We start from the raw sequence: 23678 nt of genomic DNA on the forward strand, positions 1-23678 counted from the left end.
AGTCATTGCGTATATCATTTTCAAGTTCCAGACAATGTGAGAACTTTAAAATATATTGGAATGAAGCAAGGCACCTCTTGAAAAGCAAAAAGCAGTCTCTGGGCTTGTACTTTGGGGAAAGCGAAATAGGGAAATTGAAATGAGAGAAACTGCATTTGCTCACGAAGGGAAGTCACGCTTCTGAAGGAGTTTGCGGAAATGCAATGGAGATTTGTATTGCCAATGCTTCAACTACTTACATTTGCCTCTGTTCTAAAAGCATGCTACAAGTGGCATTGACCGGGGGCGGGGTAGGCTTATATCTTCACTTTCAGGAACAGAAAGTTCCTGACCGCCTGGAAGATGATGTCCATCTTCAGGTCCAGAAATCAAAGTGAATAGCTTTTAAAGTCACTGCAAAACAGGGTGCCCCCAGCTTCCTCCTGTTCCATTCGCTCCATCTGGCAGAGCTGTTCAGTTCTGAGTTGTTCAAAAGGTTATTATACATCTTACATATGGGGTCATGTTATGCTTTGAAGTGATGCTAGAAGAAAACATCTTAGCTGAAACATTTGCAGCTCACTCGAGCCCAGCTGTGCGTGTTTTAAGTTTCGGAGAACTTCATTTCTGGTTAAGGAGCAAGGAAGTGTTGAAAACCCTCTTCAGTTTTTTACATGATCACAAGAAAAGAAAAAAAGAATTCTCGGAACTGAGCGAGGATCTTTTATTATATTTGGTTAACTGTCGTGACAGGGCTGGGGAACATTTTTCAGCCCAAGGGGAGGGCTGTGTTTCCTTCTGAGCAACGTTCCTTGTGCTGGGGTGGGTGGGGCCAGAGGCGAAATTAGGTGGAGAAACAAATGTAAATCCTACATTTGTATAATAGGTCACTCACTAACTCAACCATCACTATCCTCCATCCAGGAGGCATTATCAGACTCCAAGGACACATTCCAGCCAGGGAAAACCAAACTCCGTGGAACTCTCACCCACAAGGGGTTATACAGACACCATCCCAACTGAGTCAAAACTGCTGTATTTCAGGAGACCTCTGTACCCAGAAATAAGCTTCCCAAATATTTTACATTTTAAAAACTTTTATTTTTAAGATTTGAAATTTGGAAGGTTTAATTTATGTTTTAAATTTTGTATATTGTTTATTTTATTCTTGTATGCTGCTTTGTGACCAACATGGTGAAAAGTGGGATATACGGTAAATCTCTATGTAAACAAACAAACAAACAAACAAACAAACATGTGGAGCATCACAAATTAACCACAAGTTGCATGATATTTCACAATTCTATAAATGCTGACACTTATTTAGTTAGCAGCCTTAAGTGAATTTTGCTCATCTCCTTTGAAAATCTGGACTCCCTCACTGCCTTTATTTTTTCTTCCTTTCCTCTTTGTGACACAAACTAGATCTCCAGAGGTATGGGGGAAAGAAATTCATTTCAGTTTGTATTGAAAGTTGATTCGACCTAATTTGCACTTTCTGGTATGTGCACCAAGAAACACAAATCCTTCAAAATTAACACTTCTCTGCATTTTGCAGTTCTCTGGCCAAGTAATGTGTGTAAAAATGCATATGCAAGAGTAATTTGTGCATAAAAAGAATACAAATGACACACCCAAATGCACTATGTTAGGGTAAATTGCTTTGCAAAAATGCGTATATTTGTCAACATTGCTTATAAACACATGGATATTTGCAATAAAATGCTGATAATTTTCATGAAGGCCTCTCTCTCTTTTAAGCAAACTGTTGTGGAAATGTGGGGAAGTGAATGGAATGTGGGGAAGTGAATGGAAAACTGAGAAACTGACAGATTTGTGCATCCCTAGTTCCTACCTCCTACATCTTGCAAATAGTTTCTTAATTCCAGAGCAGTCTGCTTAGTTTCTTGGCCTAACACTTCATCCTCCTTCTGGTGATAAAATATTTCTTCCTCTGTTCCGGAGACATCAGCCAAATATTCCTTCTCCCGCAGAACTGCATTTGGTGCCAAATGCAACAGCTTCAGTGATGTGCCCTTTTGTATTTCCTTCCCTTTAATCCAGCGGTGGCTAGTAGCCCGTGGACCTGGTGAGGCAGCTCTGGACAAGGAAGTCATGTAGGTGGGGCCAATAAAGCCACATGGGTGGGAGCCAGGAGGCATAGCTGTCAACTTTTCCCTTTTCTTGCGAGGAATCCTATTCGGAATAAGGGAATTTCACTTTCAAAAAGGGAAAACAGCTATGCCAGGAGGTCACATGGACAGGCCCTAGTGCTGCTTTTCTTCCCATCATCCTCTCTTGCAAACTTGTGGACACAAAAGCATTGCAGTTGGTTCGTGTTGGTGTCCCTGGTCTCACAGTTTCTAGTGTGGGTTAATATCACAGTAATCATATATTACTAAATTCCATGGGGATAGCTCTCAACTAGTCCATTTTATACAAAGGCCTCATCTACAGGATCCAGTGATTCTAAAATAAAGCTTTCTCGAGTGTAGAGATTAATACATGCAGGTGTAGACTTCTTCAGTCTAACTCACGTGTGGAAAAAGTGGATTAACAGCTAGATAATACTCAAATGTGAACAAGCCCCAAGACTATGTGGGAAACAGAGCCTGAATCACCCAGCAAAAAATCCCAGTACTGTTCCCAACATGGTACAGAGTCTTCCCTCCTACATTATTAGGCCGTGTAACTTTTTATATCAACAGATTATGAGAAGTACAGTATACAACCAGAGTGTGGGTGGAGGAGAGCCTTTCAAGAAGGGCTTTCCAGAGCTCATTCAGAACAGGGTCACTGTGTGCTTTCTTTTTGTGTGGGAAGAGGCCAAGGCTGATGGATTATTTCAGGTGGGTATTTCCCTCTTCCTTTCAGAGCTAAACTAGTAAAAGATCAAACTACAGGTTGAGTTTAAAACTGCCCTGCTTCTGCCACTCAGCAAACATGTTTTTGGACCTGAAGAGGATTGTGCTGAAATGCCTTCTGCTGGAGATGTTGCTGCTGCTTCCTGGCGTTTGGGATGCTGGAGCTGACGAATCATTAAGAGAGAGGGCTCTCAACCTCATGGTGAAAGTCCCTTTAATTGATGGGTAGGCCCAATTTCTTTCTTTGTCTCCCTGTCCAAAATACATTAAGACATCTTGTTGTGTTATTATTCTTTGGCATTATGGGGAAGCCTGAGGTATCATATGCTGTGCTAAAAAAGACCTCATTTTGTATCAAAGAGTAAGCTTTCAAATTCTGCACCAAAATGATTATGCCATTAGATGATGGTGCTCATTTTACAGAACGCTTTGTTACTGACATTTCAATATTGTTATTCACAGTACTTAAAACACTGTTTCTTGGGGTGGCTGAGGGTCAGATTAGTGAATTAAATGTCCGCTTAATTTCCCCGTATTTAATCAACTTTAATTTCTCATATTGTGGACATTTAGATTCCAGTTTCTTACTAGTCTTCCCCCTTTATTCCTCTTTAATCATAATGGAAAGAGAAGAGGGGGAAAATAATAGGAATCAGTTATTTAACACCCCCCACTTGGGAACAAAACAGCATGAATGAGAGCAATTAATTACTAATCCTCAGGCCGCATTGAGCAAGAAAGCAATAATATGGCCTTAGTAGTATGCTTTAACTTTCCACATTAGATAAGCTGGTGCTGCAATTTCATTTTTAGCTCTCTTAAAAAAAAATCTCCAGTACCAGGTCTGATAAACACAGGATTTCAACACCAGAAACTGATATGAGATGTTTGGGGAAAGTTTTGCCCTAAAAGGTACCGCATAAATCTTTGAAATAAATAGCTGGTGGATTATTTCCAAAATGGAGATGTGAGTGGTAACTGTGTGGTTTAAGTCTAAATTTAATTCTTTTTAATTGTTCTTGCTTATTTTAACTCCACCAGTGTGGTGCAGTGGTTAAAAGCGGTGGACTTGTAATCTGGTGAACCGGGTTCGCGTCCCCGCTCCTCCACATGCAGCTGCTGGGTGACCTTGGGCCAGTCACACTTCTCTGAAGCCTCTCAGCCCCACTTACCTCACAGAGTGTTTGTTGTGGGGGAGGAAGGGAAAGGAGATTGTGAGCCGCTTTGAGTCTCCCTCGGGTAGTGATAAAGCGGGATATCAAATCCAAACTCCTCCTCCTCCTCCTCCTCTTCTTCTTCTTCTTTTCTGCTGAACTCAAACCAAAATAATTATGCCTGCTGGGTTTCTGCCTTGCCTTTGTGGTTTAAAGGACTCCAAAGTTCATTAACTTAAATTGCTATCAGCTGTGTGGGAGACCTTAGTGCTTGGAACTAGAGTTGGAGCTTTTGGTGTTTGGGATGCAGGGTGAATGCTTTGCTGGAACTCTTCACACACAAATTGTTTACCTTTATGAACTGTGCTCCCTACTGCATTTTGTTGATCCCCACCAAGATTTACCAATGGAGATTTACCCACTGAGAAAGAAGAAGGAGAAGCCCCTCTGTAAAAAGCTATAATAAGAAAGATAGACCACTGAGTGTGGATGAGGTGTCAGGATGAGAGAAAGAATTAAACCAAAATGCCTTTATAGCTAAGGTGGAGGTAATGCTGATTAGAAAACTTTACAACTACTCATTAGACCAGGGGTCCACTGTCCCTCAGACCTTGTGGGGGGCCAGACTATATTTTTTTTGGGGGGGTGAACCAATTCCTTTGCCCCACAAATAACACAGAGATGCATTTTAAATAAAAGGACACATTCTACTCATGTAAAAACACAAGGATTCCTGGACAGTCTGCAGGCCGGATTTAGAAGGCGATTGGGCTGGATCTGGCCCCTGGGCCTTAGTTTGCCTACCCATGCATTAGACTGTACTATACTCATATGATATGACCTCATGGGTATGCAATAACAAGGAGACATAGAGGACATGCAGAGTCTGCGACCCTCCCAAACTCCAAGCAATCTGAAATTATCATGCTTGGCAGTTTTGGCAACTCTGGTCCCTCTGGGTATTCTCTTTCTGCGTCAAATCATCATTCTGGCAACTACTTTGGTGGAAAGAGGTTAATAAGGACAGCCAAGAAACGAGGACTGAGAAGAGTCTGCAGGATTTTGGACCTCAGCCTGGAGATGAGTTATGGCAGAACCGTTTTAAAGGGAAGTTAATCCTAATTCCAGGCCAAGTGGCCCTTGAAATATCACCAGTGCCAAATGGGATCCTGCCAAATTGGCAGGGGGAAAACAGAATTGTGCAGAACTTAGACTAACTGTTTAAATTAAGAAGCCATTCAAGATAACTATGTCCAGAATGAATCTTGATGGGTCCCCTCAGCGCTGGGGAGGTTGTTCAACGCTTGGTACATGTTATGGTTCTGCCGATGAGCTCAGGTGTTTTGGAACTTTCTATAATGAACAGTGCAAAACATAATGGACTAGGTTTTCTGTTCTATTTTATCAACAGATACCAAGAAGTTGTTCTAATTGGATATCTTTATAGCTTCAATCTATGTGTGCTGCTAGCATTGTCTGAATGCCATTTTTTAAAATATGGAAAGGATGAAACACCCTCCCCCAAATCCTTTAACTCTTCTACTATGTATTTTTATCTTTCAGGCACAATGATCTGCCACTGAAGTTGAGATGGTTTTATAAAAACCAGCTGAGTAAAATTGATTTAAGGACCCTCAGCACCACATCCACAAATATTGAGAAGCTCCAGGCTGGTCATGTGGGTGCCCAGGTAGGCCAGGGTGGAAGTAGATGTACTTCCAGGGTAGAAGTATATCTGTACTCTTGGACTGAGTTCCTTTCTAGAGTGAGCCAGAGACCAAGCATGGGGGAGGGATGAGTATACTTCCAGCTTTGGCTGGATGTCTGTTGCAATGATGGAAAAGATTGTAGACCATGCTGGAAGGTGTGTATGGAAACATATTTCCCCTTTATCTGCATTTCTGTATGGGGTACACAATTAATGCTGCATCTAGGAATTGGGCGAGGTATCAGCTTGTGACCAACCTGTGTCTCCTGAGTCCTAGTCTGGTGCTCTGACTATTATGGGACACTGCGTCTTGGTTGTTTGGCCAACCTGAACCCCTCTGGTGGATTTTGTGTTAGCGGCTAGGCCAGCACCATATGTCAGGAGGCCCTCAGCAGCATGTGCTGCCAATGCCCACCCCCAAACACCCACACTCCCCTCCGCTAAGATGGCTGCACAGTAAGTTTGAGTGTTTGCCATGGCAACTCTATTGATTGGGAGCCAAGTTCAGCTCCCCTCTGTGGGCAAAAGCTCTTCAGTGCTCCTGCCCTTCCTTCTTTATCTTTAAAATGGTGTCGGACTGGAGCTGTGCAAACGGAGGACTGTCCCCTGACAGCTCTTCAAAGGAGAGGGCGAGTAGAACAGTGTTGTGGACCTGACAGATGAGAGGGCAAGTAAAATATGACCCACAACCCTCCTGAGAGATGTAGCAAGTCTCCTTAGCAGACAAGTCCTTGACTTTAGGAAGTTTACATTCTCCCGGCTAAGGGGCAGTTCAGCCTGTGGAAGGGAACCACTTCTCTGAGCAGTGAGCAGTTTGGTTTCATTCAGTGGTGGCAGTGGAGGCTGCTGTATCAGAGAGAACAGGGCACTGCCCCATCAAACTCTGTCTGCCCTCAGCCAACCCCACCTGGTGACCATCTAGGCTAGGGTTAGCACTGCCTTTCAGTTCCATCCTCCTTAATCCCAGGGTTGCCATTGCAGGATCCTGCAGGCAGAAGTTTGAGGACAAAACTAGCGTTAGCTGGCTCTGTCGGTCGCCGGCTGCCTCCCTCTTTCATCCTTCTTGCCTTCCACCTTACCAGTCCCAATGGGCACCAGCCACCACTGGGAAACACAGGCTTATTGGCATTTTTGCGATAATTGACTGGTTTTCAAATGGGCAGGTTAACCACAGGTGGGGGGTGCACAGCTTAAATACTCCAACAAGTAGCCCAAACCCACATTAGATCTCTGGAGAGGCAGCCAGCACCCTCAAAACACTGTTAGCTTTGCAGAGCCCCAAAACTCAGTTCTCTGCCTGCCTGCCTGCCTGCCTGCCTGCCTTCCTCACACTGCAGGCCTAGCCTGCCTTCCTACACCTGGAGTGAGGTGACAAGTCATCATCTATCTATGCCTTTTTGAACCATCTCAGTTCCCATAGAAACGCATTGCCAGAAATTGTCTAACAAAAGAATGCTCCTGGCTAGATCCATCTGATCAGTCTGACCATTTTAGCAGCCCTCCCTTCTCTTGGCCAGATGCCAGTCTTACAATTGCAGAATAACAGAGTTGGAAGGGACTGTAAAGATGCTCCAGCTTTCCACCCATCCACCCACTCATGCTGACAAGCTCTATTTTTGTGTTTCTTTCAGTTTTGGTCAGTGTATGTTCTGTGTAGCGCTCAGAAGAAAGATGTCGTGCGCCTCACTCTGGAGCAGATTGATGTTGTCAAACGGATGTGTAAAAGCTATGATGAACTGGAACTGGTGACATCTTCTGAAGGTGACGCTTGATATTGATTTTTATATTCTGATGCATTCCAAACTTTGAGCTCTGGTCCATGTGGCCCCTGGAAGACTGCCCAGAAAGCAATGTGGTCCTCAGGCATAAGAAAGTTCCCCACCTGTCCTAGACCAGCACTAACCACTACACTACACTGCACTGTCTCTAACTATAAAAGGTTTTAGCCACAGGCTTCCATGAGTTACACTCCATATTTATACATAAAAGGAAACCATCTGGTCCACTAACAGAGCTCTGGGAAATTAGAGGTGGGAGATAAGAATTCTACCCCCATAATTGTTCCGAACACTCAACCTGTGAGCTTTGTGGCTAAGAGAGGATTTGAACCCAGGTCTCCTCATTCCACGTCCAACACTCTAACTACTGCCCCTCACTGGAACTGAAATCACTGTTTAGCTACTGTAGTTTATGACTACATGGTAAGTGTGCCCAGAGCAAGCTCTCTGCATTGCTCTCTTTTGATCATTCTGTGTTAATGTGTCTTGTAAAATTCGGATCTGTCTTTCTGATCAAAATCCAGGCATTGCCAGCACTGACAGCAAAAAGATAGCCTGCTTGATTGGCATCGAAGGGGGGCACTCCATCGACAGCAGCCTCGCGACCCTGAGGATGTTCTACGAGCTGGGCGTTCGGTACATGACGCTGACCCATAACTGCAACACTCCCTGGTAAACTACAAACAAGTGTTCCTTCAGAGAGGGGCTATTTCTCTGGGATTTGCCAACCTTGCTTACAACATTACAATGTATTTATTCATGTACTGAGAAAATAAATGTATTTTCCCTTTCAAGGAGGTGGGGTTCTAGGAATAGCCAATACAGTAGTAGTTTAAAAACACACACCCTGCAACTGAAAAGAACTTGTGAGGTTACACGCAGCAAATGTGTACAGGGCCCATGGGTAGAAGATGTCAAATGTTCGGATTGCACAGGTTGATGGTTGACTAGTGAGCCACAAGCAGAACAGAAAGAGATTGGGGACTCAGCTACACTAGCAAGGAAAAAGCATTTTGTATGTGTTCTAACACTGTGAAAACAGATGGCGCTGTGGAGTCCCGTCTTTCGCCAATGTGATTTCCCATGTGGAAGTATACAACATGTTTTCCTGAAACACTTTTTTAATGTGTCTAGATCCAGCCCGCGATTACCTGTGCTGATTCAGAAAGGAGTTTAATACAGGTCACTATAAAGAAATATCCAAAATACACATGTGTAAACAGTACTGGGCTAGATGATTCCTGTACTTCTTTTCCATTTGAATAATCATTTCCCTTCCCTGCATTTTTAGGGCTGGGACATCATCAAAGCAATCACAAGACTATCCTAACACTGATGGCTTGACTGATTTTGGCAAAGTACGTAAACTGATGAAGTCCTTTGCAATGCCCGCTACTGATTCTCTTCCGAAGAAGCATCCTAGCATCCTATAGCAACAAAAGCTTTTTATCACCTGTCTGGGTTTTAGGCCAGTTTAATAGTCTTTCCCCAAAGAATCCTGGGGGTTTATAGTTTGCAGAGGGGGCTGAGAATTATTTTCTGGAGGTCTCCATCTCTACCTCACTCCCAGACTCATAGGGAGGAATTCAACATTCTCAGCAGAGGCACTTCACTTTGCCAGACAATATCCTTCTTAAACTGTGCTGCCCAGAACTGGACACAGTACTCTAGCTGGGGTCTGACCAAAGCAGAATAGAGTGGCTATATTACTTCTTTAAATCCAGACACCATAATTCTGTTGATGCCGTCTAGAATAGCATTAGCTGCTTTTGCTGCCATGTCACATTGTTGACTCCAGGATGCATGTCCAATTTCTGGCTCTTCCTTCCCCACAGTCATTTTCAAAGCTCAAGAAAAATAGAATGCATATCTTTCCATTGCCAAAGTGAAATATGAGCTGTGCTCTATTTTTGGCCAGAGTAGCAAAACTGATGAAACCGTCTTGTTTATTTTTGTGCTAGGAAGTGGTGAAGGAGATGAATCGTCTTGGGATGCTAATAGACTTATCTCACACATCTGACACAACGGCGGCAGCTGCCCTCAGCGTCTCTCGTGCACCAGTCATTTTCAGCCATTCTTCAGCCTTCTCCATTTGCAACAACCCAAGGAACGTCCCTGACCATATTTTGCACCTCCTGGTAGGTGTAGCTAAAGCTTAATGCTTGTCCAAACCCAAACAAAGGGAGGACATAATAGGAGGCTCAGAGGCACATTTTTCCTCTCAGCTGCAAAGTCAGTAAAGAAAATGCTTCCTCAGAGAACCAAGTCAAAGATGTCCAGGTAAAAGCAAGATGGAGAGCTACTTATAAAGCTGTATTATAATGGTCCATCTAGTTTAGTACTGCCAACACTGACTGGCAGGAGCTCTCCAGGATTTCAGACAGGAAGTCTCTTCCAGTCCTGTCTGGAAATGCTGGGGACTGAACCTGGGACCTTCTGAATGCAAAGAAGATGCTCTCTTGCTGAGCCACAGCCCTTTCCTGGTCAATGTCTTAAAGCCTCGGCCACTATTGCTTAAGAAGGGAGGAGAAACCAAACTGATCCCAAATTATTCTCCTCTGCGACTGTTTGGTGATTGATATACTTGGAATATTCAAATATTTGTGCAATATCATATCTGCAACTGAAAATATTGTACTATTTGATACATGCTGTCAGGGCTGGCTCCTGGTCCCAGCTCACAGAGGACCAACGCTGGCTGGTATTTATGTACAAAAGTCTTTATTGAAGTACAGTTTCCATTTCCACGCCGCAGCGCTCCATCCCTACGTCTAAACTTTAGACCGGCGGAGCTCCCTCTGAGTCCCCGCCCCCTGTACACCAGTTTAAGACTCTAGCTTTACTCCACCTCTTCTTTCTCCTCTGGGTCCTGTTGCCCTCCGGGGCCCCTGTCTCCCTGGATTCCTCTGAGGCTGACGATGACGACCCCCCTGACTCCTCCTGCTCTCTTCTGCGGGCTTTAGGACCTGGCTCTCTTCCCGGGCTGCCCACTGTGCCTCCCTCCTGTACATTTGAACTTGGCGCGCGCGCGCGTTTAACTTTCCTGATGACCGTTTCCTCACTCCCCGACGGAGGTGTGGTCAATCCTGCCTCATGTTCTCCCGCTGGCAGCGCTCCACCTGATCCCGATGCCTGGGACTCCTCCCCCCTACTGCCCTCTGGGGGGGACGCGGGCCCTGATTTCCAACTGCTACTCTCTGAGTCTCCTCTGGCCCCTTCTTCCCGAGGTGTCCCCCTGGGCACTCCCCTTGCCCTGACCATGGGGGCCCCTTTCTGTGAATCCTCCGAGTCACTGGAGAGACTCAGAGACCTCGGACTACTGTCGTCGCTGACATTTCCTTCAGACTCCTCCCCCTCGCTCTCCGTTTCCTCCCTCTCCTGTGACTCTGCTCCTGAACCCCTGACATCCATCCCCCCCTCGAAGCCCCCCCTTCCCCCCTCCCCTTCCTCCTGCGGGGGTGCTGGGCGCTCCGTCGTTGTGGGGGTGAATGGTGGATACAGTTCGTCCCCCGTGGCGTGCATCCAGTTAGATAAATCCGGCTCGTCCTCCGTGTCTTCGCCGACCTCGTTCTCCTCTGCTTCCATCTCCGTGCCGCCATGCTCGAACCCAACGTCCTCCCCCATCACGTCCATGTCCCTCTCACCCTCGTTCCCCTCTGGGTCCGTTGCCTGCCAAGGGCCCCTCAGCCACCTCTCCGCTCCTCGATTGTCCCACCAAAATGAGCGGTCTGAGGCAAACCCCGAGGGCGAGCCCTCTGGTGAACGTGTTTCTAATGCTGGTTCTTCGTCCGAGGTGAACCCCTGGAACGTGCTGGTAGAAAGCGTGGGTGTGAAAAGCCAGTCGTCGAAATACTCGGCTGGCATGGGCCTGTGTGGGAACAAGGCATGAAACTCCTCTTTGAGGAGAGGCTCGTCCAGGGCATAGTCCGGCACCCAACTGTTGGCGCTGGCCGGGGTACCTTCCCTTGCGAGAAAATATTCTACTCCCTCTTCCCCCCATCTCGAGTCCAAAATCTCTGTGACCTGGTTGATGGGTTCCCTTCTTGGCGACTCCCTCCTTGGGGGGATCTCCCTATACTGGTCTGGTGCTGTGCTCTGCGCCTGAAATCGGTGAGGTGCTTTGTAGGGCGTGAGCACCGACCTATGGAATACTGGGTGCATTCTGGATCCCTCCGGAAGTGTCAACCGGAAGGCCACCGGATTGATCTGTGCCTCAACTAGGTAAGGTCCTAGCTGTTTATGTCCGAGTTTCTTCTTAGCTAAGGACCTGGTCGGCACTGCGTGGGCCGCTAACCACACCCAGTCTCCCACCTGTATGTCTTCCCCAACCCTCCTGTGCTTGTCAGCTTGCAGTTTGTATGCGTGCTTTGCAAGCTCTAACTGCCTCCCAAGCTGCTCGTGAACTTCCTGCAATTCCGCCGCCAAGACTTCCGCTGCCTGTGGCTCCCCCTCCCCCAGTCTCTCTAATCCCGGGAAGGTTCTGGGATGCCTCCCGTTGTTGGCGAAGAACGGCGTCACCCCTGTGGACACGTGCTTCGTGTTGTTGTAAGCGAACTCAGCGAGCGGCAGGTAGTCCACCCATGTCGTCGGCTGTTGATTTGCATAGCATCTCAGGTACTGCTGCATGATGGCGTTGACGCGCTCCGCTTGCCCGTTGGTCTGCGGGTGTCTCGCCGACGCTAGGTTGATCTTGACGTTCAGGAAACCCATCAGCTTCTGCCAGAAGCTCGAAATGAACTGGCGCCCCCTGTCGGACAAGATAGACCGTGGCAGTCCGTGCACCCTGAAGACGTGGTCTATGAACAGTTTGGCGGTCTGTTCTGCCGTGGCCACCTTCGCGCACGGAATGAAGTGGGCCATTTTAGTGAACATGTCCACCACCACTAGCACTGCCGTTTTGCCCCTTGAGCTGGGTAAATCCGTGACAAAGTCCAGGGCCACCCTCTCCCACGGTTCGCTCGGGGTCTGTAGTGGTTCGAGCAGTCCTGCCGGAGGTTTGTGCACTGACTTGGCCCTTTGGCAGGTGTCGCACCTCGAGACGTACTCCGCGACTTCCCCTCTCATCTTGGGCCACCAGAAATCTCTGGCAACGAGTTCTGCCGTCTTCTCCTTGCCGAAGTGCCCGGCGGTTGGCGCGTCGTGCAACTGCTGCAGTACTTTCGCACGGAGTTCGTCTCCCGGTACATAGAGTGCTCCTCTGCGGATTAGCAATCCGTCCCGTATTTGGAACTCGTCGTCTTTCGCCGTGCCCTTGCGCACGTCCTCCATCTTGGCTAGTGCGAAGGAGTCCTCCTGCAGTGCTCGACGGACCGCCTCCAGGTCCACGGTTGCGGAAGCGCACGCCCACGCTTTCTGGGCGAAAATGTGCTTGGCCGCTGCTGGCGCCGCTTCTTCGAGGTATTGCGGCTTTCTGGACAGTGCATCTGCCATGATGTTGTTGTCGCCTGGGATGTATTCTATCCTGAAGTCGAAATCCGCAAAGAACTCCGCCCATCTGATGTGCCGCTGGTTCAGGAACCTTGCCGTGCGCCAGTACTCCAGGTTCTTATGATCCGTGCGAACCTGCACTGTGTGTTTGGCCCCGATGAGGAAGTGCCGCCACGCCTTGAATGCTGCATGAATGGCCAGCAACTCCCTGTCCCAGATGGTGTAGTTCTGCTCTGACTTGCTGAGCTTCCTAGAGTAGAAGGCACACGGTCTCCAGTCCCCATTCGGGTCCTCCTGCAACAGTACGGCGCCCACGGCTCTGTCTGAGGCGTCCGTCTCAACTCTCAGCGGTTTGCTGGGATTCACATGCAGTAGTTGCTGCTCGGACGAGAAGAGACGCTTAAGGTTCTGGAAGGACTGCTCCGCTTGCTCCGTCCAGATGAACTTCTCCTTCTTGGAGCTGAGCGTGTCGGTAATGGCCGCTGTCTGCATCGCGAACCCCTTGATGAACTTGCGGTAAAAGTTGGCAAACCCCACAAACCGCTGGACCTCCTTCCGATTTCGCGGGCTCTTCCAATCCAACACTGCGCGAACCTTGGCGCTGTCCATGGCGAGCCCCTTGTCCGACAGCTTGTAGCCCAGGAAATCCACCTCCTTCCTGTCGAACTGGCACTTCTCCAGCTTGGCGTATAGCCGATGCTCCTGCAGTCGCTGCAGAACCTCCTTGACGTCCCCCTCGTGGGTCTCCTCAGATTCTGAGAATATCAGGATGTCGTCCAAGAAGCAGACGCATTTCTTGTAGAGGAGACCCGCCAGGACGTGATGCATGAAGGCTTGAAAACAGTGGGCGCCATTTTGTAAACCGAAGGGCATAACTCTGTATTCATATGTGCCCAGGGGCGTGAACATGGCAGTCTTCCACTCGTCCCCCTCCCGTATGCGAATCAGGTTGTACGCCCCTCGCAGATCCAACTTTGTAAAAACGCGTCCTTTCCTCACCGTAGCAAGCAGGTCATCTATTTTGGGCATTGGAAAGGCTGTGGGCTTGGTCTTTGAATTTAAGAGCCTGAAATCCACTACAAGCCTCTTTTGGGGCGTGTCCTTTTTCTTCACAAAGAATACAGGACTGCCCCCCGCTGCTTTCGACTCCCGGATGAAACCGCGCTTTAAGTTGAGGTCTATGAACTCCTTGAGCTCCTGTAGCTCGTCTTCAGACATGGAATACAGTTTCCCGGCTGGCAGCGTCGCCCCTGGCAGGAGGTCAATCTGGCAGTCATAGGGCCTGTGGGGAGGCAGCTTGTCTGCTTCCTTCTCGCAGAAAACCTCCAAAAACGCTGCGTACTTGTGCGGCACTGCTTGCAGCGTGCTTAATTGTAGCTGCGTGTCTTCCCCTCCTTCTTCCGGGCTAGGAAGAATGCAATGTTCCGCGCAATAGGAGGAACCGAAGGTCAGTTGGCGTTGGTACCACGCCAATGCTGGACTGTGCCTGTGCAGCCAACTCATGCCCAAGACCACCGGCGTGTCCGACAGTTTGGTGACGTTGAAACTGATGACCTCTTGGTGATTTCCAATCCGCATCACCATTGGCTGCGTTTGTTGCACCACCTGCCCCCCTAACAAGTCTCTGCCATCCACCGTGACAACCTTCAGGGGCAGCGTGGCTGGTAGCAGTGGTATATTGTGCTGCTGAATAAAATCCAGTCCTATAAAGTCGGCGTTGCTGCCGGAGTCAATAGTGATCGGCACTTCCAGAGTGCTGCCGCTGGGCAGTTGGAGAGACGCTGTAAGCTGCACCACTGGTTTGGGTGGGAGGGGGTCTGTGGGCTGCAAAAGTGCTGGGGATTGCTTCATGGACTTGTCTGACTGGACCCCAGTGCCTCTTCCTCCAGCCAGACTCTGTCGTTTAACTGTTGCTGTGTTCCCAGTCGAGTTGCTTCTTTGACTGTTGCCGAGGCTGCAGTGTGCTTGTGGAGCCTCTGGGGACACTCTTTCGCCATGTGTTGAGCACTGTCGCAGATGTAGCACTTCCTGTTCCCTCTAGGAGGCTTCGTTTTGACTGCTCCCGGCGTTAGGGCTCTGGTAGCTGACTGAGCCCTGGCACCTCCTAGCTCCATCGGTTCTTCCCCCCCTCCTTGGGGGGGTGTGGATTGCGCACGCGCTGCATCTCTGGGAAAAAGGGGAGGTGCTTTCGCTGGTGTGCGTCCCCAACGCCCTTCATCTCTGTTCCATGGACGTTCTTCCAAACGCACGCCGATTTCCAGCGCCCTCTGAACCACTTGCTGAGTGGTCTTAGGTCTCTCTCCTCTTGCAATCTCATCTTTCACATTTGCATTCAATCCTTCCCAGAAAAGGTCTCTGACTGGAGCAGAATTCTTCTCCCACCCCAGCGCGTGGACTAATGCAAAAAAGCGGGCATGATACTGCCTTACACTGGCTTTGCCTTGTTTGAGACCATGTATGTCTCTTCTGGCAATATCTACGTCTATCTTTGATAAAAAACATGCATCCATCGCTTTAATGAACGCATCCGCGTCTTGGAGCGCCGGATCATTATCTCTCCATAAATTTCTCAGCCACGCTTTGGCTTCCCCATGCAAATGGGATAGGATAAACCCCACTTTTTCTCTTTCATCTCTAAAGTCCTTTTCCAGCAGATTCAGCGCAAAGAGCAAGTCTGCTCGGAAATTAGGGTACTGTGGTAAACTCCCGTCGAAATGCGATACCAGGCTGCCCCCCCTTTTCCCCAGCCCTATGCCCTCTGGTCTGGCTCCCGTTTGCCCTTGTCTAGTAAGCATGTCCAACCTGGCTTGGAGATCCTTGCAGACTGTATCCATTTCTTCTTCCCTTTTTCTGGAGGCACGCACCTCTGCGTTGAGTTGAACCACAGCATTTCGCAGGTCTGTCCATTCCTGTTCTGTAGTCATCTTGTCTGATTCTTGTGAGCTCGCAAAGCACCACTTCTCTCCCCTCGCTACGTCGACTCACGTTGCGAGGTTCTTGGTGGAAAATCTTCTCAGGGGAGGGAGCTTACTGTCAGGGCTGGCTCCTGGTCCCAGCTCACAGAGGACCAACGCTGGCTGGTATTTATGTACAAAAGTCTTTATTGAAGTACAGTTTCCATTTCCACGCCGCAGCGCTCCATCCCTACGTCTAAACTTTAGACCGGCGGAGCTCCCTCTGAGTCCCCGCCCCCTGTACACCAGTTTAAGACTCTAGCTTTACTCCACCTCTTCTTTCTCCTCTGGGTCCTGTTGCCCTCCGGGGCCCCTGTCTCCCTGGATTCCTCTGAGGCTGACGATGACGACCCCCCTGACTCCTCCTGCTCTCTTCTGCGGGCTTTAGGACCTGGCTCTCTTCCCGGGCTGCCCACTGTGCCTCCCTCCTGTACATTTGAACTTGGCGCGCGCGCGCGTTTAACTTTCCTGATGACCGTTTCCTCACTCCCCGACGGAGGTGTGGTCAATCCTGCCTCATGTTCTCCCGCTGGCAGCGCTCCACCTGATCCCGATGCCTGGGACTCCTCCCCCCTACTGCCCTCTGGGGGGGACGCGGGCCCTGATTTCCAACTGCTACTCTCTGAGTCTCCTCTGGCCCCTTCTTCCCGAGGTGTCCCCCTGGGCACTCCCCTTGCCCTGACCATGGGGGCCCCTTTCTGTGAATCCTCCGAGTCACTGGAGAGACTCAGAGACCTCGGACTACTGTCGTCGCTGACATTTCCTTCAGACTCCTCCCCCTCGCTCTCCGTTTCCTCCCTCTCCTGTGACTCTGCTCCTGAACCCCTGACACATGCACATCATGCCATTTTGTGTTTTGCATGTGATCATTTCCAGAGGGGTAGCTGTGTTGTAGAAAAGCAACAAAAGAGTAATCTCTGCACAAATTGTGCGTACTTCTGTGCCACACCACCAAGAGGCATTGAATCATCTCCATCAATTTATTGATCACCTTGTACACAATCATCTCAAGGCAATGTACAATAGAAACAGCAAACAACAGAACAAGAATGTCTTCAGTTGTTTCCAGAAAGTGCTGGTAGTGGGAGCCTGTCACAGTTTTACAGGAATGTTGTTTTAAACAACTGCCACATTGAAAGCCCTGTTCTGAGTTACTGCAGAGTAGGCTTCTGAGATCTTTGCAACTTCTGGGAGAAACTCAGTGATCTCCTGGGTATATAAAGGATAAGGTGGTCCCTCGGATAGCCTGGTCCCAAGCTGTATAGGGCCTTATATGTTAGTACCAACATCTTCAACTTGACCTGGTAGCAGATTGGAAGCCAGTGCAAAACCTGCAAGATATTACACGCTGGCAGTAGTTTGCCCCTGCAAGCAACCAAGCTACTGTTTTCTGCACCAGTTGCAGCTTCTGAACTGACCAGAGGACAAGATTCACCTGGTGCCAGACAAATACATTTCTTTTTTTTGCCAGACCTTCTTACTAGGCTCTTAATTATCTGTGGCCTTGGGTGGATGGAATGTTTTAATTCTGCCTTTTAAAAAAATAGGATTGTCTTTTAGATTTTTCTTTGTTTTTCCTTTCATGCCACTTTCAATGTATGTGTTTGTTTGCTTGTATATTGTAAGTTGCTTTGAGTTCCCTTGGTAAAAAAAGTGACCAATAACTTTAATAAATAATAATGAGAACAATAACCCAAAGGGTAGTCCCAAACGGAGTGCACTGCAGTAATCCAATTGTGAACACTAGGGAAACGCAATCAGGCTGTAAGTGTTACTTTGGATTGTGGTGAATGGGCTGGCCATTTCATTTTGCCTTCCTCCTTGCAGAAAGCAAACAACGGAATTGTGATGGTGACCTTCTTTGCCGAGATACTGGGCTGTGACAACAATGCAGTTGACATTTCGACCGTAGCAAGTGTGTACCTCCCAGGGCAGAAGTCAAGCGCAGGGGGGGAGGGGGGACAAATCTGCCACTTTCAGTTCTCATTTGCCCAGTCTTAAATTCAGTTCTTCACATTTTCACAACACTCTACCAGCAGGGGACGTGGGTGGCGCTGTGGTCTAAACCACTGAGCCTAGGGCTTGCCGATCGGAAGGTGGGAGGTTCGAATCCTTGCTACAGGGTGAGCTCCCGTTGCTCGGTCCCTGCTCCTGCCAACCTAGCAGTTCGAAAGCATGTCAAAGTGCAAGTAGATTAATACCTTTAGTACCTTAGTACTAAAGTAGCCCTTAGTACTTTAGCCCTTAGTACTTAGTACCTTCTGGCGGGAAGGTAAATGGAGTTTCTGTGCGCTGCTCTGGTTATCTCCTTACCTTATTGCTGTACACCACCTTGATATTTTATGAGTGGACAATGCACAAACACTTTTATAAATAAATGAAAATTGCCACTGCTGCAATTAGCAGCACAAAAAACCCTTCCATGAATTCCAAAGAGAGATTAATTTCTGCTGCTAATTGAGTGCATGCGTCAACTTTGTCAGGATCAGAGTGGGAGGGAGGGGTTACACCTCCATTCCCCACATGCTGCAGTCTTGATTGAAAATGGACAGCCCCGCCGTGCACTTGTCAGCAATTAGAAACAAAAACCCCACACCCAGTACTGACCCCAATGTTGCCCAGTGAACTCCATTGCTGAATTCTGATTTCAAGTCTCTTCTCCCAACCCCAAACCACACTAGTCACGTATGCCAGTCTGGGGGAAACCCAGCCAGATGGGCGGGGTATAAATAATAAATTATTATTATTATTATTATTATTATTATTATTATTTCTGAATCATGTAACTCATGCTTTCCATCCTCCCCTTAGATCATTTTGACCACATCAGGACAACGATAGGCTCAGAATATATTGGAATTGGTGGTGACTACGATGGAGTGAACAAGTTAGTAAACATTATTAGGGATAGGCAAGACTGAGTGACTAAGCTAGTAAATCAATATGTTGTTAACAACTTAATGAGTTAGTTAAACTGTGGGCATCCCATAAGCCACTGTGAGAACAAGACGCTGGACTTGTGGCTCATAGATTTCCCCCATCCTGATTGCTTGGCTGTTTGGTTTGCTGCACTCTGCTAGGATCTAATTGGTACTGTATTACTGTTTTTGGCATTGTGATTTGCTTTTTGCCTACTGCCTTGGCTTTATTTGAAAAGAAATGTGGAAATAACAGCAGCAGGAGAAACAACAACAGTGTTTTACACTTGGGATTAATCTGCAAGGTGTGAAGCAGTTGTTTCCATTTCACCTGGAATTTTACCAGACCTGAATTGTTTGGAAATAATAATAATAATAATAATAATAATAATAATAATAATAATAATATATTATTTATACCCCCTATCTGGCTGGGTTGTTTATTGCCTTGACATCTGCTGGGAGGGCGTTCCACAAGGCGGGTGCCACTACCGAGAAGGCCCTCTGCCTGGTTCCCTGTAACCTCACTTCTCACAGTGAGAGAACCGCCAGAAGGCCCTCAGCGCTGGACCGCAGTGTCCGGGATGGATGATGGGGGTGGAGACACTCCAGGTATACAGGAGATATTGAGAAGCTCAAGTACATTTGCTACCCACCTCCCTCAATTGACTTTCCTCTGAGGGGAAAAGAAGAATATGCCATGCAGTAGCCTTTGCCAACCTGGTGCCTGTGGACTATGGACTATTGGACTATGATTCCCACCAGCACCAGCTGTGCTTGCTGAGGATGCTGAGAGGTGCAGTCCAAAACCTTGAGAGGGCACCAGCTTGATGAAGGCTGCTAAAAACCAGAGTGTAGGAAGCTATGAGAGTTCAATGTGGCCTTGCTAACTGGGCTCTTGAAGTCCACTGTAAACATCCAAGGGTTGGTTGAAAGCAGCTTGCCCATTGCTTTGTTTTGAGAAGGACACCAGCCCCCTTCTCTGCAATTACTAGCCAAAGGGTACCGTGGCTTATATGGTGAATTGTAATTTCTTTGCAGGTACCCGGAAGGGCTGGAAGATGTTTCCAAATATCCAGCCTTGATTGAGGAGCTGTTAAGGAGAGGTTGGAGTGAGGAGGAACTGGAAGGCGTTTTGAGGCAGAACTTCCTTCGTGTTTTCCGGGAGGTGGAAAAAGTAAGAGTGAAAGAATTCCTTTCTTTGTCCAGCTGGCTCTCTTGCTTAAAGCGACTCCTGTTTCTAACGGCTTGGTTTCTAACAATAGAGACTAGCTATCTGTTTATCTAGCAGATCACCTTGGGCATTTGGATGTTCAGCTGAACTCATGCCAGGGATAGGGAAGAAATTCAGTTTAATGCAAAACTGCACTCATTTGCACTTCCTGAAACAAACCTAAAGGTCTGGTATAGATGCCTGAAGGGCCACATTCGGCCCCTGCATTCCCTATTTTTGGTTTACAGGCATAAGTGATGCACCAGGCCTCCTGAACAAGCAGTAGCAACTTTGGGACTCTTATGGAAAACATGTGTCATCTCCATATTCACACAACATGCCACTTGGGAATGTTGACGGGATACTTAAAACATTGTGTGATTAATTTTGCTTAGCAAAATTCTGGGGTGATGGTGGAAATAGATAACTTCGAAATTTGTTTGAATGGTTAAGGAAAGTTTAGATGATAGTTATAATAAATTGATTCACCTTACTGTAAACATTTACAACAAGGCAAAATTCTACAAATTGAATTACAATTTTTTAAAGCCTGATATTGTCTACGGGAACAGAAGAATGAGAGACATTGACTTAGATCCTATCAAAGTTAGTTGAGCCTAGGTCACACTGAAATCATTGGGACAAGTTAGTTGAGTCTTAAATTAACTCCTATTGGTTGCAATAGGAACTGAGTTCAATTAATTAAGTTGGCATCCAGCCCATTAAATATTATTATTGTTATTAGTATTAATTTTATTATTTATACCCTGCCCATCTAGCTGGGTTTCCCCAGCCACTCTGGGCAGCTTACAGAATATATAAAACATAATAAAGCATCAAACATTAAAAACCTCCCCATACAGGGCTGCCTGCATAACTTTCAGGTGTCTTCTAAAAGTTATGTAGTTCTTAATCTCCTTGATATCTCAAGGAAAAGCTTTCCACAGGGAGGGTGCCACTACTGAGAAGGCCTTCTAGCTATGTTAATGGTCCAGTGGTTTAATGTGCTTATGGCAACTTGATATTTTAAAATTTATTTTCTTTCTATTTCTCTGGCCTTTTGAATGAAAGATAAGCACCTAACATAGCCAGTAGCTGTCAACCGCAGAGAGATATTACAGGCTTCCCATAGGCACCTGATTGGCATCTGTCAGAACAGGATGCTGGGCTAGATGGACCTTTGGTCTGATCTGGGCTTTTGGTTGTTGTTATTGTTGTTGTTGCTGCTGCTTTTTTAAATAGACAGACATAACCATCAGTATATAAAGCAGCATTCCCCAGCCTGGGGCCTTTCAGGTATTTTGGACTACATCTCCCAACTCCTTAGATACCTCAAGTAAAGCCCGCTGCAGGTTACAGTTAAAACATAGACAGCTGGTGGAAACAGAAGAGCAAATGGAAATATGGTGTGGTGACTGTAGTGAGGAGTAATGCAAATAAATATACCGTACCTATGGATTACATCTGCTTCTGTATTCTTCGTTCTTTCACCATTTTTAGCTTCATTATATTGAAACTTCTATGCACCAATTAGAAAAGATTGGTATACAAATTATGGAAATAGATAAAGAGGACGAACTCTAGATTCCAGTGGGATTTGCCTTCTAGTTAGCTCTGAATTTTGGATTTGTCTAGGTGCGTGATGAGAGTGCTTCCATGACAGCCGGAGAAGAGGAAATTTCCCCAGATGACGTACAACATGACTGCCGTTTAGACCTGAGGCCTCCTCCTGGTTAATGTCTTCTTCGTCTTCTACTTGGGGACAACCAAGCACCTTAATATTGCTGTGTCCATGTGGGACTCATGTTGCTCACAGAGAATAATAAAGGTACTTGTCTCCACGGACATGTAAACTGGTGGCATCTGGTGATCTTTTAAGATCAGGGGCAGGGATCCTACAGCCTACAGGCAGAATTAGGCCTGACACAGGCGTCAATTTGGCCCATGAGGCTATTCCCCACAACCTACCCACTCCTGCCCTACATCTGTATTTTCAGGTGTGGGGTAGGTGGAGCTGCCAATGCACAATTGAGAGCTTTAAAGTATGCACCCTATTGTGCATTTTTTTAAAAATAATATTTCATATTTATAAAAAGGCTATGTTTCTTTTGCTTTCATAAATCCTCCTGGCTAGCCTGGACATATAGAGCAACCTGTAACATCAGTATCCTTCCCATTCCCTACAGACAGAGCTAAGCTTTCACAATAGTGAATGACTGTTTTGAATATGTTGGACGGCATCTGTTTTATTCTCAAGACAAACAAGATGAAAGTCACTGAGTGGGCTGTAGCACTTTTCTCATCTCGCCATTATTGAGTCACGGGAATCAGCGGGATTCTAAAAATTGGAGGAAGATTATTTTTCTACCAAGATATTACTTTCTGAGGGGCACAGTCCTCCCAACCACAAGGAATGGGGTAGCCAACATGCTGCCCTTCAAATGTTACAAACTACAACTCCCATCATCCCTAGTCATTGGCTGCTTGCTGGTGGGAGTTGTATTCTAAAACATCTGGAAGGAATCAGGATGGCTACACATAACATTGAGTAATGCTATCCAATTTTGCGCCTGTTGCATTTTTACCTAGTAAACCAGGAGTGGGAAGACTTCGGACTTCCAGGACCCAAGATCCACCAAAAGGAAATGTGGTACCGCTTAGCACATGTTCAGCCCTGGAATTTGTTTTGGGTACACGGACTGACCACACAATAATTCTACTTCCGGTCTCCACTGCACCCCTGCAAACCTTATTTATATCAGCAGCTTAATTTGCAATTGTGTTAAACAATTGGAAACTAGAATCCTTTCTGATATACTGAGAAATCACCCAGAGACCTACTAGACAACCCCAATCTACCTTCTGCTTGGAGTCAAGGTGTCCATCTTGATTCTGGGGAGGGGCTAAGTAATCTGGGTTCAATCCCAGGTTCAATTATCTGGCGTTGCTCCCACCTCACAGGCTTCCATTACAGCCACTGCCCTGTCTCTGACTGCCAACAGGGAGGCTCACGAGCCTGGCTCAGACATGGTTTCCAGGGTTGCACCAAAGAGCATGTGTAGGCCCAGCCTGCCTTCATGAATGCCCGTTTGCTTGCCCAGCCCTGTCATTTGGGATGGGACCCATGTGAATCACCGCGCCTGCCCCACTCTTCAAAAAAGGGCTGTGTCAGGTGTTGAGTCAGTGACTAGCTATTGCCCAGTCATGCACCATAGAGCTCTGCTTTGAATTCCTGAGCTGTGTAACCTGATCTGTGTTTGGACATTGTAGTGATTTGGGGAATGAAACCTTTGGCAAGAATGGTGCCAAGAGCCCATGTACTGCATCCACGAGTGGGAGTCAGGACAGGGACATGCTTTTCTTGAGGGACATTGGCTTGCAGTGTAGCACCAGGCGTCTTGCCCATGAGAGCTTAACACTCCCATTGCCCAGCCTTCTTCCCAGCTCTCTTGGATGATTTCTCTACCCCTGGCACCATATCATTACTTACCCTGAAAAACAGAATTCACCCCAAAAGCTGCTCGATTTGCAGGTTCCGTAGCAAAGGGTGGCTTGGGAATGGTGTCGTGGCAAGTTGTTTCACATACGCAGGACTGGGGATCGACAATATGAAGGTGATGATAATGGCATCATCTATCAGCCTGGAGCTATTTTCACCCAAACCGCAGTGATAGCAATGACAG

The 23678-nt window shown here is 47.2% G+C and overlaps 1 protein-coding gene across 2 annotated transcripts; it reads left to right on the forward strand.

Annotated features, from left to right (window-relative positions):
- The first annotated feature begins 2710 nt into the window (after positions 1-2710).
- Positions 2711-21838, forward strand: LOC310682696 (dipeptidase 2-like). Of its 2 annotated transcripts, XM_083451771.1 has the most exons (11): positions 2722-2828; positions 2918-3068; positions 5561-5687; positions 7337-7466; positions 8008-8155; positions 8775-8841; positions 9445-9621; positions 17692-17779; positions 18676-18751; positions 19824-19959; positions 21631-21838. In XM_083451771.1, the coding sequence occupies exons 2-11, from the start codon at positions 2923-2925 to the stop codon at positions 21730-21732; spliced, it is 1197 nt and encodes a 398-aa protein (XP_083307897.1). In that variant the 5' UTR covers positions 2722-2828; positions 2918-2922; the 3' UTR covers positions 21733-21838. The 2 variants fall into 2 exon arrangements, with proteins under 2 accessions (XP_083307898.1, XP_083307897.1); XM_083451772.1 differs by lacking the exon at positions 2918-3068 and having other exon boundaries at positions 2711-2828.
- Positions 21839-23678: the final 1840 nt, after the last annotated feature.

The sequence above is a fragment of the Podarcis tiliguerta genome (assembly GCF_965153285.1).
Source record: "Podarcis tiliguerta genome assembly, chromosome: 8".
Classification (NCBI taxonomy): domain Eukaryota; kingdom Metazoa; phylum Chordata; class Lepidosauria; order Squamata; family Lacertidae; genus Podarcis; species Podarcis tiliguerta.

Coding starts and splice junctions, on each gene's coding strand:
- LOC310682696 (XM_083451771.1), top strand. CDS start 2,923: ATGTTTTTGGACCTGAAGAGGATTGTGCTGAAATGCCTTCTGCTGGAG. Junction 8,156..8,774: donor CATAACTGCAACACTCCCTG/GTAAACTACAAA, acceptor CTGCATTTTTAG/GGCTGGGACATCATCAAAGC. Junction 17,780..18,675: donor TGACATTTCGACCGTAGCAA/GTGTGTACCTCC, acceptor TCCTCCCCTTAG/ATCATTTTGACCACATCAGG.